At 34.3% G+C, this 16266-nt stretch overlaps 2 protein-coding genes across 2 annotated transcripts; both read left to right on the top strand.

Annotated features, from left to right (window-relative positions):
* Nucleotides 1-867: 867 nt before the first annotated feature.
* plekhs1.4 (pleckstrin homology domain containing S1, tandem duplicate 4) lies at nucleotides 868-9464 on the top strand. Its single transcript, XM_042734854.1, has 20 exons — nucleotides 868-1261; nucleotides 2010-2059; nucleotides 2150-2244; nucleotides 2328-2443; nucleotides 2680-2814; nucleotides 3016-3091; nucleotides 3198-3257; nucleotides 3719-3820; nucleotides 3913-3966; nucleotides 6128-6173; nucleotides 6282-6382; nucleotides 6482-6582; nucleotides 6684-6836; nucleotides 7071-7143; nucleotides 7308-7481; nucleotides 7587-7672; nucleotides 7794-7850; nucleotides 8283-8375; nucleotides 8523-8655; nucleotides 8751-9464. The coding sequence occupies exons 2-20, from the start codon at nucleotides 2053-2055 to the stop codon at nucleotides 8814-8816; spliced, it is 1728 nt and encodes a 575-aa protein (XP_042590788.1). The 5' UTR covers nucleotides 868-1261; nucleotides 2010-2052; the 3' UTR covers nucleotides 8817-9464.
* Nucleotides 9465-11224: 1760 nt separating this feature from the next.
* LOC109099277 lies at nucleotides 11225-16220 on the top strand. Its single transcript, XM_042734853.1, has 9 exons — nucleotides 11225-11249; nucleotides 11361-11461; nucleotides 11561-11688; nucleotides 13775-13847; nucleotides 14077-14250; nucleotides 14356-14441; nucleotides 15297-15389; nucleotides 15537-15669; nucleotides 15765-16220. Exons 1-9 carry the CDS (start codon nucleotides 11225-11227, stop codon nucleotides 15828-15830), a joined length of 879 nt encoding a protein of 292 aa, XP_042590787.1. The 3' UTR covers nucleotides 15831-16220.
* Nucleotides 16221-16266: the final 46 nt, after the last annotated feature.

The following is a 16266-nucleotide window of genomic DNA, read 5'->3' as shown; positions in this document are numbered from 1 at the left end:
TTACCGCCTAGTTTCTTTGAAACCGACTTAGGGAATGTAGCAGATTTGGTTTTCATTCTTGCATAAATAATGCCAATGAAACTGACACTTCTGTTCATAGATGTGTGAAACTGATTATCGAGTGACATCTTGATTATAACATGCATGTCATGCTGTCATTTAGCTGAAAGCTTACAATGACATTTATACAAGCATCTTTTAAATTTTGCATTGCTTTTTTTCCATCTGCTATGTCTCGCATTTTCAAAGGCAAAAACATGTTTTGTGTACACAATCCTAAGCAACTTTTCTTGCATAATGCAGATTTCTGTGCATATGAATGTAAATTGTGAGGGAATTTCAGAAAAATGTTTTTCAGTGAGGTATTTCTTTTTCTTTTTTTGTGGTAAATCAAATCAAAATGTGTAATTTGTCATTTTTAACTTTTACTTTTATATGGAGTAATTTGGAAAGTGTGTAATATCTTCAATAAGACTTAATTTCAGTTCAATATTTATTAACATGTTTATTTCCCCAAAAAGTTAGACTATCCACCTTATTTTTCAATGCAGAAGTAAGCCGTTTTCTGTAAATGTGCAAGACTTCCGGTTCATTTATTAATAACGAGAAGAATAACAACGTTTAGTAAATGGTAATAATGTTTGCACTACAAACCAGTGTGTTCATAATTAAGATTATACATTAAAATAATATGATAAGAACACGAATTTCCAGTATCAAGGAGCAAAACGAGCAGTTTTGTACAGCTAAAAATAGCTGGAAACGGATGACACAGGAACCCAGAGCCATACATTTCAAAAAATGGTTGCGCCCACTCTTACAGGAAAAAACACAGCTCTATCAAAACATTGCTCTGTTTGTTTGAGATTCCCGACTAGCTCCACAAGTCAACTTTGGCTCAACCAATGGCGTGAGTTCAGGGCGGGGCTTTCTGTTTTTATAATCAATGGAAGACAGGATGAGTTCAGTTCAGTGGTGGCAGAAATGACTTAACCTTCAATGTCAGGCTGTAAGTCTGTGGCAATAGTGTATGTTATATCACAGAGACAATATACTCTTACATTATTTGAATAGTGAATGCAAAAAGTAGGTTTAAACTTGACAAGTACTTCTTGACATGTTTTTCTTGTTCGAGTACATATGTCTCAAATCACCGCCTTCATTGTGACATCACTTATAAGGTTTTTCAACTATGGTGTAAACTTCCTCATTCGTTTTAATCACATTTTGTGTTCTTACACACAGGGAACATCTATATCAGGTACAGAAACTATATTTTTTAGACAAATAATAATACAATCATACTTTTTTATTATTAAAACAGCATGCTTTTTTGGTAGAATTTTGATTTCTGCATCAGAAAGGTAAAATGAATGAAATTGAGCATCAAAACATAAATTATATACAACAAAACAAAACATAACAAATTACACTTTAATCAAAAATTTATAAAAAAATAATTAAAGCAACACTGTGTAACTTTTTCTGTGTTCAAAATTTGCAAAATGTATATAATGAGCGAGTACATCATAAATTCATCTACCAAACTGCCTTTTTGTCTTATCCCAAATCACTACGGTACATTTATAATAAGTGATTATTTTGGGATCATTGTAGCTCATTCAGGTCGTCACCACTGCGGAGTAACACATACCTGCGTGAATCGCCATAGACATAAACTTGGAGAAGTAGCTCCGTTTAGAATGTTCTTCCGCAGGATGCGTGCAGTTTTGTTTATTAACCGCTAGAGCGCCAAAATTATATAGTGTTGCTTTAACATACCATTTAAGTAAACATTTCAAACAAAGTCTTTATTCAAAATCCGATCTGGAATGGCATTCCTTCTCTGATGTCGTCAGATTGATATTCATTTGCAAAAATAGATCCTACTATGTGCACCCATTATAACTGTACTATACCATTTAAAAACACCTTGAGTTTCAAGACTTTGGCACTTGAAATCATTCTGCTGTATATGTTGAAATAACCACAGTTTATTCTGGTCTCAGGCTCACACTGACAGCATCCCATTCCTCACCACAACTGAAAAAAATGGCAGGTGTGTTATTTTAAAGCTCTTTGATCTGTGTTATTAAAACTAACGTGTGGCTTTGTTTTAAATAGATTTTTTTATTTTTTATCTCTGCAGATAATAACTATGCATTTTACATACATGGAGCCAAGGAACAAATGTGTTCTGGATACCTTTACAAATCTCCCCCGGAAAATCTGTTCAAGTCCCAGGTATGTTTCTCTGGAAGAGGAAAAAACAGGACAGGTTATTATACAGGTAAATTTTTTTTTTTTTTTTTTTTTTTTTTTTGCAGAAATCATGGAAAAGGAGGTTTTTTGTTCTTCTAAAGTACACGGACAGCATGTGCCAACTTAAGTACTACAAAAATGAAGAGAAGAACAAACCACTGGGAGACATTGACTTGTCTAAGTATATGTCCAATATTCACACTCTGCACTATTTATAACCAGTTAGACTTTCTGTATTACAGTATATCATTAAACCCCAAAAACCTGTCATCTGTCTAGCAACCTCCCACAGTACCTTAACAGCAATCTATCTTATCTATTCAACATAATAGTTTCTCTTGACAAACTTTCCATTATAATAAGTACAGCACAGTAAAACTACAGAAGAATGAATCGGTTTTTCTGTCTGTCCTTTAGTGTCACATACATGTTCCTGTGCCCTGAGATGCAAACAATGTGGAAATGGATTCAGAACAATTTCAGATGTTCTTCTTCATGTGTAATGTTTATAAGAGTACCAGAAAGAGACTACTTCCTTATAGGAGAAAACAGGTTTGTCCTGAATGTGTTTGCTTTGTTTAGAGCAGTGATTTATAGTTCGTTTTATGGTATAAATTGAGTGTGAATATTTTATAAATATGCATATAAAAAAATTAATTAGAAACAAATTACAGAAATGTAATTTCAAGTTGAAAATCAAGTCAAGATATTATTTGTAGTCTCTGAAAGATGCAATATAACATATTTGTGCAGTTGGGAGATGGAAAAATGGTTCAATGCTTTATTTGACATCTTAAACAATCGTCCACACAGACTGTTGGATCCCAAGGTAATGTTTTGACATTTCTGACTTAAAAACTGTGCCTCGTGCATATTGTACACATGTGTGCATGGTATACAAAATATTTCTTTAAGCTGAATCATCTGTCACACAGACATTTGGGTCAGAGAGACACATCAGTGAACCTCCGCAATCAGAAAATGACAATAAGCAGGTATGCTGGCACATGGCACGGGCTGCTAAAATAGGTCTGGTTTATGCTGCCAACTGGTATTACAGGATTTATGACCTTTAATGATTCCTGTCTTTAGTATTCTATTTATTGCCCAATGCAAAGTTTCCCAACTATTGTTGAGAATCTTTTTTTTGTTCACCTGAGGAGATTGGCAGTTTAGTCCCAATTTGACTGTGATTTACAACAATAATCAGCTCTTATAATTGCTCCATTAAACTTTTTTTGCAACCCATACTGATTATATCAAATGACTAAAACAATCTGCCTGTCATCTGGAGAGAGAGAGAAAAAACAGTTTATCTAATTTTAGAAACATTGCTTGTTGTTTTTGTACTGGTTAACCCTTTGTTGTCTGGTTATTTTTGGACTTTATTTGTATTTGTGCAATAATGTAACAAGACAAGAAAATAATATCATCATTAATATTGTGCCAATAACAGAAAACTGAGTGGGATCATACAAAATATGTTACACATGAGCTGCCATCATCTGTGACCCATGAACCCAACTACATTTCTCCCAAAAAATTGAAGTGTATTAAGGTAGATACATGCAACCAACACAAGAGGAAGTACAAACTTATACACACAAAAATACTTTACTAATATTTTCCCTCTTTTTTTACTCATGGGAGACTGAACTAACAACAGAAATAAATCATGAAAATGACGACACAGATGATCTGTCAGTATGAATAACAACTCAGGCTTCATCAACAACAGACCAACATCCTGCAAACAAGTCTGAATGTATTTGTTTCGTGATATGTTTAATTAATTTTCAAATAAATGTAAAATTGAACAGGATTTTTTTTTATGCTAATCATACATTTTGTTTGGCTGACTTAAGCACTAAAGCAAAGCAAAATGATTAATGTTTTCAAAATAACACTGCATTGGACCACTCAGTTGAAACTTGAAAGTGATAATGAGATGAACCGCAAAATTTTCATGAACTGCATTAATTTACTGATAAATAAAAATAAATAAACAATAATAAATATACTTATTAAAGCAAATGACCACAAGACAATTATTTCAGAATAAGGCAGCTCATTTAAAAAAAAAAGAATCAGAATAATACAGAAAATTTTGTGGCATATGTAAATATGTACTGTATATTATATATATTTTAAAATGACAACATTTTGAAACAAATGTATATTCTTATAAACTGCTTTGATGTGAAAAGTAAAGAAAATAAAATGTAAAGGTATCAATGTCATTATTTTGTCTTTTAATAACATATTTCTGGTTTTGGTTTTATTGACTTAAGTGTGTGTGTTCTCTAACATAGAGTTTCAGAACTAACTGACATCTTCTATATCTTGATATTCTAAAATGACTTTTTATTTTTTGTTCATTACACAAACAAATTAAGTGCATTGCTTTTCTTTGTGTATTTTATTTATGTACCATTTTGATTATAAAGGTTTCTTATGATAAAATCTTTGCTTCCGATATTTATTCCAATTTGTCCTCAAAATCAGAATTTATCTGTATCTGTGCATTCTGTACAAAGTACGGATTAGATAAATCAGTGTCAGGTCTTAATTTTGCATTTATTCTTAGGCCAGGAACAAGTAAAGTGCAACAATGAAAAATATTCTCTTACACACCCATTATGTATACAGACACTAATCAACAGTTTTAGCAGAGAGTGAGTTTATCAACCTCAATGACACAATAAAAATCTAGAATTCTTTTCATGTTTTACTTAAAAGCATCATTTCTTTATTTCACACAGACCTATGATGCATATTAGATCATTAGTTAATGTTCATTCAAATATAAAAAAAAGTCATGTCATTTTATTTAGTTTGTTATATTCTGTTTTTATTTAGACTACCGCACATTTACTCAACTGTTCGAGATAATAAATACCATACAAAAATAAATACCATCAGTGATGAAACCACCTAATCACTCCCAACGCCAACTCAACCTGCCAAGAGCATGTTACATTTGGAAAAAAATCAAGGGTGGAGGAAAGAAAATGACAGTATCATCAGAGTATTTACTGAAATCCATCAGCAAAGATTTCCCCCTATAATCCCCAGCAGCACACAGAGAAAGTATTTTATTTTATTTTATTTCATTGGCACGGTAACTTATTAAGTCACCTCTTGCATTCCCAAGAGAAACAAATGCTTCTAACTGCCTAAATAACCAAATAAATGACAAAGTTCCAGCTTGAGTATAAGACAATGAGTGTATATGTTTACATATTTCAGTCGCAGCTTATTGTGTGTGCGTCATAATTTACATTTCTTTTTGTAGTACAATGTTTTTCACAATACCACATTGCCATGAACACGTTTGTCTGGAAATTTCCACAAACAAATGACAGAGAGTCAAAGGGGAGGGATCCCTACACCTGAGCTTACATATAACCATAAACTCCTCCTGTTACTAGCATAACACTCTGGAAGAGACAAAAGTCCTCTAGCTTCCTCCTAAACTGCTATCATAACATACAGGTCGTGAGAACTGAAGAACTTATCAGAGGAGACTCATTTTATGTTGACACAAGGTAAGGCAATAATATTACAGAATATTGCTTCTGATATGATGATTCTGCTTTGTGATGCTTACAGCATGTAAAGATAATACTGATATTCTGAGAATTGGAATTTGCATTTAAATCATTCATAAAGTTATGTTATTATATAACATATTATTATATATTTAAAATATGGTTGAGGGATAATTTCAATTGCATTTTAGTTGATCTTATTCTGACATAGCTTTTTTTTAATTTTTATAAATCACTGTTGTTTACATCTGTTTATCAACTATATCAGTGGCTTAAAGTAAAACAACTTAAATATAATTTCACATCTATTTTAGAATCAAAGCAACAATATCAGGATGTCCAACAACAAAAAGAAACCAAGTAAGTATAAAAAAAAATGAGAAAATAGGATAATCAAGGAATACAATTTAAAAACTCAGACTGAGTGGCATTGATGTGTTTAATGTTGCTTTAATTATGTTTCTGCAGCAGCAACTTCAAAATTTTACAATGAACCAGCGATGGTGGAGGAATTGTACACTGGATACCTGATCAAGTCCCCCGCTCAACAAGCCCTGACTAAAAACACTGTACGACTCATTTTGCATTTAAACCTGAAATCAAAATATCTGCAGTGTCAAAGACAGTTCCTCTGTTTGTGAAACTTAATAGTTTTATATCTGTCACAGAAATCATGGAAGCGTCGTTTGTTTGTGCTGTCCAAGACTGGAGAAGACTCCTACCAGCTGGCATATTATGCAAACGAAAGAAAAGAGATCGAACTTTCTAAGTAAGGAAAAGTCTATTAAAGTCAAAAATACATTTATTGTGTATATTAATGTATATAAAAGTATTTTCACACTATAATGAGAATGTCCTTCTGTTTTAAAGGATCAGCCTGTTGTTTATTGGCCCCGAGGCACATCAGAAATGGGACTGGATCCAGAAAAACTTCAAGTGTTCTCCATCCTCTGTGCTGTTCTTGAAGGTGGAAGATGACACACCAAAACATTCAAGAGATTATTTCCTCATTGGAAAAAACAGGTTTGCCACCATTATTTTGACCATATTTCTTATTTCCATTACATAAAGCTCCATTAAAGCCAGCATGATGCAGATGCAAAAAAACAATAATAATCAAAGCCTCAATATAATCAAAATAAAGGTTTTGTGGTTTTAGTCCATGTCTAAAGTTGAGACTTTAAATTTTCATTTTACCTAACCCTAAACAAGTGATGCAGTTTTTCAGTAATGTTAAATGTTTTCTGGTGTTTTCAGTGATGATGTGGATGGCTGGCTCAATGCCTTAGTCAAGGTAATGAAGACCCAGAAATCAAGAAATACCCTTCAGGTAAACATTAAAATATCTCTCTCTTCACTTGTATGCATTTATAAACTACCTGTTAAAGGTTAGGAAACACCTACTGATTTTAATATTACCATTTCCCGAATAATGAATAACAAAAGAAAATATTGCAATTATGCAGTGATAAAAATGCTTTACTTTTCCCACAGGAAAACAGATTTAGATCAGCAACTGAACCTGTAAAGAGTTCGGAACCAATGGTTGAGGATGAGCCTGGTGACAGACGGTCAGCACCTGAATTAATGCTAACTTACCCATCACCGTACAGCCATTATGATTATCCTCGCAAGCTCAGCGAACCTCCACTACCAGTAGCGCTCAAGGTTTTACACATTTATACACACTTTCTTCAATATACAGTGTGGACATAAATACTCTTAAACTTCCTAAAAATATGCTTTAAAAAAACTCAAACCTCTATCTGGCAGATTCCAGTTATTGAGGATGAAGATGATGAGGACGAGATGCAGGATGAATCTGCAGAAGACAGTGAATACATGTCCATGGCATCATTGTAAGTGTTTGAGAGCACTTTTAACTGGCCTACTGGAATCAAAAATACTTTCTGTTAATAAAATAAATTTTTTTAAGAGACATTTTAATTCATTTATTTTTCTGTGGTGTTTTCTTATTAGGCAAAGAGCTTTTGAAGAAGACCAACAGGATACGGACACTACGTGCATGCAGAAAAAGTAATTTTGAATTCTTGATTCACTGTTATGTACGTCATGCACTATTGAGTCAGAAGAGTGAGATACGATAAACTCAGTATCTGTTGCCTTTTGACACATTGTAATGTTCATTCCCCTCCGTCCCTCAGATGTTACAGATAGATTTGATTCTTTGTTTATTTAAAGACTACAAACCAACTCCTATCTTAGAGTTGCTGAATAGTGTGTTTTGTTGCTTTGAAACGTCCATTCTTGCTGAACAGGTCTGGTCACGGATGAATGTTAAGATTAAAGCAACCTTTTGGCATGGTTTTAACATCTTAGGAGATGCAAATCATCTCTGAATAGAACAGTTCACTGCTACTGTTCCTCAGCAAGATTTTGAATGTCAGAAAATTTCAGAAAAATGTGGCATCTGTTTGAACTGTATCAATGCATATTTCTATTCTACAGTGAAGCGCACACACATGTTGAGAAGGAGATCTGCGTTAGTCAAAATGATCTGAAAAACAGTCTGATCTTGACACAAGAAGAAGGCAAACCATGGTACAACTCTCACTGATAACTGATTACAGTTATTACCGTTTAAAATATCCTGTACCCAATCCTGATAGAGAAAACATTAACATGAGTACAAATTAACAACTTACAATATGTTTCTCGTTGTTGTGCATTCATCCTTTTCCTCTCCAGTGTCTCTGACTGTCGGAAGATTCAGGACTTGTGTCTCTTCCATAAGGGGGACCAGATCCTGGCCTTCAATGACCTGCTTATAGACACAGTAGAAGAGATACAGACATACGTAAGAAGACTAAGCAAGGATGAGGTAAGATGACGATTTGCAGTAAAAGAATGTTTGTTTATTTTTTTCTCTCACTACGTTCAGAGAGCTGTAAATAATGCTACTCAAATTGCCTGCAGGTAAAACTCACTATTCGGCGGCTCATAGGATCCCAGCCTCTGCACTCTGAACCCTGTGCATCATAATGAGGACAAGAAACTGTGGGACATTAAACCTAATTCAAGTCTAATCATACAGGTGGAAAACAAGGTGTAAATGAAGATCAGAAGAGCAGTCAGGTTATCTAAAATAACTTGTCCTCTTTTGACTGTATATTAATCATGTAAATGTGTAAAAGAGTGTGAATGTTAAATTCATTGACCTTAAAATGTCACTGAATAAAAAGAAATAAGTAAGATTTAGACAGTATATGTACATGAAACTATGTGAGTGGTAGGGGGAATATTAGTTCACATCTGTTAATGTGAAACACAGGGGTCAAGTATTACTTTATAATAAGTATAAAGGTTAATTCACATTGAAAAATGCACAGTTCTAAATTGTTAATGTATTTAAACCTCTTTAAAGATGCACTTTTTTTACAATCTTAACAGTATGAGGTACTTTATATACCGTGTATATACAAGTTTTCTGTCATTGTTTATTTTGTTTTGCAAAGCATTTACCCAATGATGTATTGCTCCTAGTCATTATGCATTGATTCAAATATTTCAGTCACTCTTTAGACTGATGAAAACTGAATACCATGTAGCCTACATAATGTATATACATGTATTATACTGTAGAAAAGCATGTATTTGCAGTATTATTAAAGTATTATTAAACTTTTGAAACATTTTTTTGCAATTATTTTATGAATATTTTATAAATGTGCATACATTCTAAATATAATTAGATATTACTTTTACAGAAATGTAAAAAATGTTGTAATTCCAATATTTTAATCATATGTTTTAAAAATAGTCGAATAGTCTAGATTTGACTAGTCTCTGAAAGATTCAATAACATATTTGTGCAGTTGGGAGATGGACAAATAGTTCACTGCATCTTAAATAATCGTCCACACAGACTATTGAATCCCAAGGTAATGCTTTGACATTTCTGATTTGAATTTCTGATCTGATTTGTCTTATGCATTTCGTACACAAGTATGCATGATATGAATTAATTTCAAGCTCAATAATCATCTTAATTAAACTCCTGTCACACAGACATTTGGGTCAAAGAGACACATTGGTGAAACTCCTACAATCATAAATAGACAATGAGCAGGTATGTTGGCACATGGCCATCTGCCTAAGGAAGAAAAATATCAGGTTTGCTAATATTAGAAACATTGCTTGTTATTGTAAAGGGATCCCATTAACACTCACACTCAGAATAACTCTAACACAAATAATATTTTTATAATCACTATAAATAATAATTCTACAAAAATTAAAATACTCAAAGCAAAAACTTATCACTATAAATTCTAGATTTTTTAAAATACTTTTAGTCAAAGCATTAACTAAAATTACTGTATATAGGCTTATGATGCATATTACATCATTAGTTAGTGTACATTAAAATAGCTGAAATGTTGTGACTTTTTCTATGACATTTAATTGTCATGACAATTATTTGTTATATTAGACTACCACACATTTTTATAACCCTTGGAGACACAAAACCAAATGCAGTCAATGATAAAACCACCTAATCAGTCTCAACCCCAACTCAAACTTACTCAAAAAGCCAGGAAAAGGAAAGAAGGAAAGACAATTACAGTATCACTTGAGTATTTACTGAAATCCATCAGTCAAGATTTCCCCCTAAAATCCCCAACAGCATACAGCGAAAGAATGAATATTTTCTGGCACCATAACTTAAGTCACCTCTTGCATTCCTAAGGCGAGCCAAGAGCTTCTAGCTGCATAAATAACTATAACCAAATAAATGGTAAAGTGCCAGCTTGTGTATAAGACTATGAGTGTCTATGTGTACATATTTCAGTCGCAGCTTACTTCATGTGCTTCAGAAGCTAAATTTCTCTTTCTAGTACTGAGTTTACCACAATACCACACGTTTGTCTGATAGTTTTCAGAAACAAATAACAGACACAGTCAAAGGGGGGAGCCAAAACCTGAGCTTACATATAACCAGAAACAACTCCTGTTACCAGCATAATGCTCAGTAAGAGACAAAAGTTCTCTAGCTTCCTTCTAAACTGCCATCATAACATACACATTGTGAGAGCTGAAAAACTTTTGACAGTGAGACAAGGTATGGCAATACTATTACAAAATATGGCTTCTGATATGAGTCTGCTTGTGATGCTTGAAATATGCGAAGAAATACTGCTGATACTATTCAAGTGAATTTAAAACTTTCATAAAAACATCATGCAATTGTATTATATAAGATATATTATGGAGGGTTAATTTGCATTACATTTTAATTGTTCTTGTGTTGATATCGCATTTTTTATCTTTTTTTTAACAAAATCATAAATCACTGTTGTTTACATCTGTTTATCAGATTTATTAGCGGCTTACAGTAAAACAATTTAAACATTTTACATCTTTTTTAGAATTAAAGCAACAACATCAGGATGTCCAACAACAAAAAGAAACCAAGTAAGTCAAAAAATCTCTTTGGAAAATGAGATAATCAAGACAACTGTTAAAACTCAAATTAAACTGTGTGGCAACAATGTGTTTAATGTTGTTTTAATTATGTTTCTGCAGCAGCAACTTCAATATTTTACAATGAACCAGCGATGGTGGAGGAATTGTACACTGGATACCTGGTCAAGTCCCCCCCTCTAACAGCCGTGACTAAAAACACTGTACGTATCTTATTGCAATTCAACCTAAAATCAAAATATCTGCAGTCTGTCAAAGACAGTTCCTCTGTTCATGAAACTTACCAGTTTTATCTGTTATAGCTGTCACAGAAATCATGGAAGCGTCGTTTCTTTGAGCTCTCCAAGACAGGGGAAGACTCCTACCAGCTGACATATTATGCAAATAATGAAAGGAGAGACAAGCCTTCGGGAGAGATAGACCTTTCTAAGTATGGAAAAGACTGTCAAAGTCATAAATAAATGAAGTATTTTCACACTATAATGAGAACGTCTTTCTGTTTTAAAGGATACAGGCAAAATAAATGAATAAATAAAAACAACAAAATAAATAAAGAAAGCCAGCATGACAGGCAAAATAAATGAATAAATAAAAATAACTAAATAAATAATATTTAAAGGCTCCATGAAATCAAAATGAAAGATTCTTGACTTTTAGTCCATGTCTATTAGTTCTGAAACCATGTATATGTTAGTAGTGTAGCATATAGTAAATATACACATTAAAAATTGAGCCTTGAGAATCACCAAAGCTTTATCAGCATTATTAATTTAGTTTATTGCCAATGCATAACAAAAGAAAAAGACAGTGTAAGAACAATAAAATAAAAATAAAAATAAAAATGTACTTTTCGTGGAGTCTTTAAGCCATTGGTCTCAAACTCAATTCCTGGAGGGCCACAGCTCTGCAAGTTTAGCTCCAACCCAAATCAAACACACCTGATCCAGCTAATCAAAGTATTCGCGATTACTAGAAGCTTCCAAGCATGTGTGATTTGGAGCTGGTTGGAGCTAAACTCTGCAGAGCTGTGGCCCTCCAGGAATTGAGTTTGAGACCAATAAGCAGTAACTTAATGGGGTCATATGATGCAATTTAAATTTTTCCTTTCTCTTTGGATTGTTACAAGCTCTTGGTGCATAAAGAAGATCTGTAAAGTTGCAAAGACTAAAATCTCAAATCCAAAGAGATATTCTTTATAAAAGTTAAGACTTGTCCATGCTCTCCTAAAATGCATTGTTTAAACACGTCCCACATGTCTACGTCACTGTGCGGGAAGATTTGCATAACACTGCCCAAATGTTCACGTAAAGAAAGAAGGTGTAACTTTTATTCTCGCTGTAGTATTGTTGTTGCCGCCACCACCATGTTGTGGAGATGCTGTGTGTTTCGCTGTGAAAGCGAAACTACTTTGTTTGGCCTTCCAAAAGAGGACTTCATCATGCAGCTGATCCGTGCTGGTCGCTGAGGAAATACATCAACTTCACTCTGTGGATCGCTGGATCGGCTTTCACCGTGGATGAGTCCAGCCCAGGTTGCCACATTTGGTTGTGCAAGCCTGCCAGCCGCTCCTTCGTCGAATCCGCCGGCTGCCGCTCACTCAAGTCCGCCGTGTGTGATGCTGTGTGTTTCATTGTGAAAGTGAAACTATTTTGTTTTGCCTTCCAAAAGAGGACACAACTAGAAATCAGTGGTTAAGTTGTAATTACAACACTGTTCCAGAACAGTTCAACCCAAATATTCCGATGTGTGCAGCGCATTTTATGGAGGACTGTTTCTATAAAGTGGGGCAGTTCCAACTTTGTAAGGACAGTCTGGCAATTCTGACTCACAGCCTGTAAGTAAGTTTTTTTTTTTATATGTAAAGGATTTGCCACTGATGATTCAAATGCGAGTTTTGAGCAGTGTAGAGTAGCGCTTGTTGTTTGTCATTTCTCTGATCACAAATGCAGACATGGTTTTATGTTTACACTGCGCAATACGCAACGCGTAAAAACAGTATAAGTCATTATAATCAGTAATTATGTCCTCACTGGATGCAACAAATGCCTCAGTTGTTATGGATTTTATTGTTTTTGTCTCGTCAAGCCAGGACACACGGCATCACAGTATTGAGGTATTCACGCGCTTGAGGTATTCGGCCAATCACAACGCACTGGATAGCTGGCCAATCAGAGCACACCTCGCTTTTCAGAACAAAGAACTTTGTAAAAATTGACACATTTCAGAAAGGCAGAGCATAGAGGAGCAACAATAATGTACATTATGTGGAACATAATGTACATTATGTGGAACATAATGTGATTTTGAACCTTAAACTGCATAAACACATTGCATTACACCAAATACACAACACAATGTTCTTTTTAGGTCATATGACCCCTTTAATCATTCAGCTTTTTAAATTAGTTATATATGCTGGAAATATAATTCTAGAAATCTTTTATATTAAACTTTTATTTTTCATTTTAAAATAACTGAGTTTTTCAGTAGTGTTAAATGTTTTCTGTTGTTTTCAGTGATGATGTGGATGGTTTGCTCAATGCCTTAGTCAAGGCAATGAAGACCCAGAAATCAAGAAATACCCTTCAGGTAAACATTAATATATCCCTCTCTTCAAATGTATGCATATACAAACTACCTGTCAAAGGTAAAAACTATCTACTTCAAAGTAGCCACCATTTGCTAATTAGTTATTTTTATATTTTTACTTAACATAATTTATTTATTGTTTTGTTTTGAAGTTTACATGTTCTTTTATATTTATCTACAACTCATTACAAGCATTTAGGCATGCTCACGTGCTTTACTTTTCCCACAGGACAGCAAAATTAGATCAGCATCTGAACCTATAAAGAGTTTAGAACCAAAGGTTGAGGATGAGCCTGATGACAGACAGTCAGCACCTGAATTAATGCTAACTTACCCATCACTGTACAGCCAAAATGACTATCCTCGCAAGCTCAGCGATCCTCCACTACCAGTAGCGCTCAAGGTTTTACACATTTATACACACTTTCTTCAATATACAGTGTGGACATAAATACTCTTAAACTTCCTAAAAATATGCTTTAAAAAAACTCAAACCTCTATCTGGCAGATTCCAATTATTGAGGATGAAGATGATGAGGACGAGATGCAGGATGAATCTGCAGAAGACAATGAATACATGTCCATGGCATCATTGTAAGTGTTTGAGAGCACGTTTCCCCTTAACTGGCCTACTGGAATGTAAGATGTACTTTTAATAAAAAAAAATTTTTCTGTGGTCTTTTCTTATTAGGCAAAGAGCTTTGGAAGTTGACCAACAGGATACGGACACTACGTGCATGCAGAAAAAGTAATTTTGAATTCTTGATTCACTGTTATGTACCTCATGCACTATTGTGTCAGTAGTGTGAGATATGATAAACTCAGTGATATGATTTAACACATTGTAATGTGTTCACAAAGTTCATTATTTTTGATTATTTGTTGGATGTCTTTTTCAGCACTTCCATTAATGGTCACAAGTCCTCTGCGTGCAATGGTGCAGTCTACCAGGATGAGGATGATGAAGACAAAAGTGAAAGTGACGTGACATACAGCCAAGTATGGTGACCTGCATTTAACCCATCCAAAGTGCACACACACAAAAGTTAAACATACACAACATACAACAAACAAAAATAAACCGCATTTAACCCATCCAAAGTGCACATACACAGCAGTGAACACACACACACACACCATGAACACACACCCGGAGCAGTGGGCAGCCATTTATGCTGCGGCTCCCCGGGAGCAGTTGGGGGTTCAGTGGCTTGCTCAAGGGCACCTCAGTCGTGGTATTGCCGGCCCGAGACTCGAACCCACAACCTTAGGGTTAGGAGTTAAACTCTCTAACCACTAGGCTACGACTTCCCCACAAAGTTGTGAATGCACACGAATGATGTCGCCTCTTTTTAACTTTCTTATTAGTGCATTATGCATAGAGCTATATTTAGCATGAAAAATGTGGCATCTATTTGAATTTTATCAATGCATATTTCTATTCTGCAGTGAAACGCACACACATGTTGAGAAGGAGATCTGCATTAGTCAAAATGATCTGAAAAACAGTCTGATTTTGACACAAGAAGGCGGAAAACCATGGTACAACTCTCCCTGATAACTGATTACAGTTATTACCGTTTAAAATATCCTGGACCTTATACTGATAGGGAAAACATTAGCATGAGTACAAATTAACAATTTACAATATGTTTCTCGTTGTTGTGCATTCATCCTTTTCCTCTCCAGTGTCTCTGACTGTCGGAAGATTCAGGACTCGTGTCTCTTCCATAAGGGGGACCAGATCCTGGCCTTCAATGACCTGCTTATAGACACAGTAGAAGAGATACAGACATACGTAAGAAGACTAAGCAAGGATGAGGTAAGTTGACGATTTGCAGTAAAAGAATGTTTGTTTGTTTTTTTCTCTCACTACATTCAGAGAGATAGAAATAATGCTACTCAAATTACCTGCAGGTAAAACTCACTATTCGGCGGCTCATAGGATCCCAGCCTCTGCACTCTGAATCCTGTGCATCATAATGAGGACAAGAAACTGTGGGACATTAAACCTAATTCAAGTCTAATCATACAGGTCGAAAACAAAGTGTAAATGAAGATCAGAAGAGCAGTCAGGTTATCTAAAGTAACTTGTCCTCTTTTGACTGTATATTAATCATGTAAATGTGTAAAAGAGTGTGAATGTTAGATTCTCTGACCTTGAAATGCAACTGGGTGAAAGAAATCAGTAACATTTAGAGAATATATATACATGAAACTATGTGAGTGGTAGTGGGTTTATTAGTTCACATCTGTTAATGTGAAGAATCACAGTCAAGTATTACTTTATAATAAGTATTAAGGTTAATTCACACTGAAAAATGCACAGTTCAAAACTGTTCATGTATTTTAACCTCTTTAAAGATGCACACTTTTTTTTTTTACAATTCTAACAGTATGAGGTACTTTATATACTGTG

Source organism: Cyprinus carpio, chromosome B12 (assembly GCF_018340385.1).
Source record: "Cyprinus carpio isolate SPL01 chromosome B12, ASM1834038v1, whole genome shotgun sequence".
Lineage (NCBI taxonomy): Eukaryota > Metazoa > Chordata > Actinopteri > Cypriniformes > Cyprinidae > Cyprinus > Cyprinus carpio.
Note: the sequence above shows the minus strand (reverse complement) of the source record. Positions and strands in the feature narration are given on the sequence as shown.

Excerpts from the sequence above, each read along its gene's own strand:
- LOC109099277 (XM_042734853.1), top strand. The coding sequence starts at position 11,225 with ATGTCCAACAACAAAAAGAAACCAA. Across the intron at positions 11,689-13,774 it reads GGAGAGATAGACCTTTCTAA|TGATGATGTGGATGGTTTGC; the intron begins GTATGGAAAAGA and ends TGTTGTTTTCAG. Across the intron at positions 15,670-15,764 it reads GAAGACTAAGCAAGGATGAG|GTAAAACTCACTATTCGGCG; the intron begins GTAAGTTGACGA and ends AATTACCTGCAG.
- plekhs1.4 (XM_042734854.1), top strand. Across the intron at positions 3,967-6,127 it reads ACGACACAGATGATCTGTCA|AATCAAAGCAACAATATCAG; the intron begins GTATGAATAACA and ends CATCTATTTTAG. Across the intron at positions 6,583-6,683 it reads AAAGAGATCGAACTTTCTAA|GATCAGCCTGTTGTTTATTG; the intron begins GTAAGGAAAAGT and ends TCTGTTTTAAAG.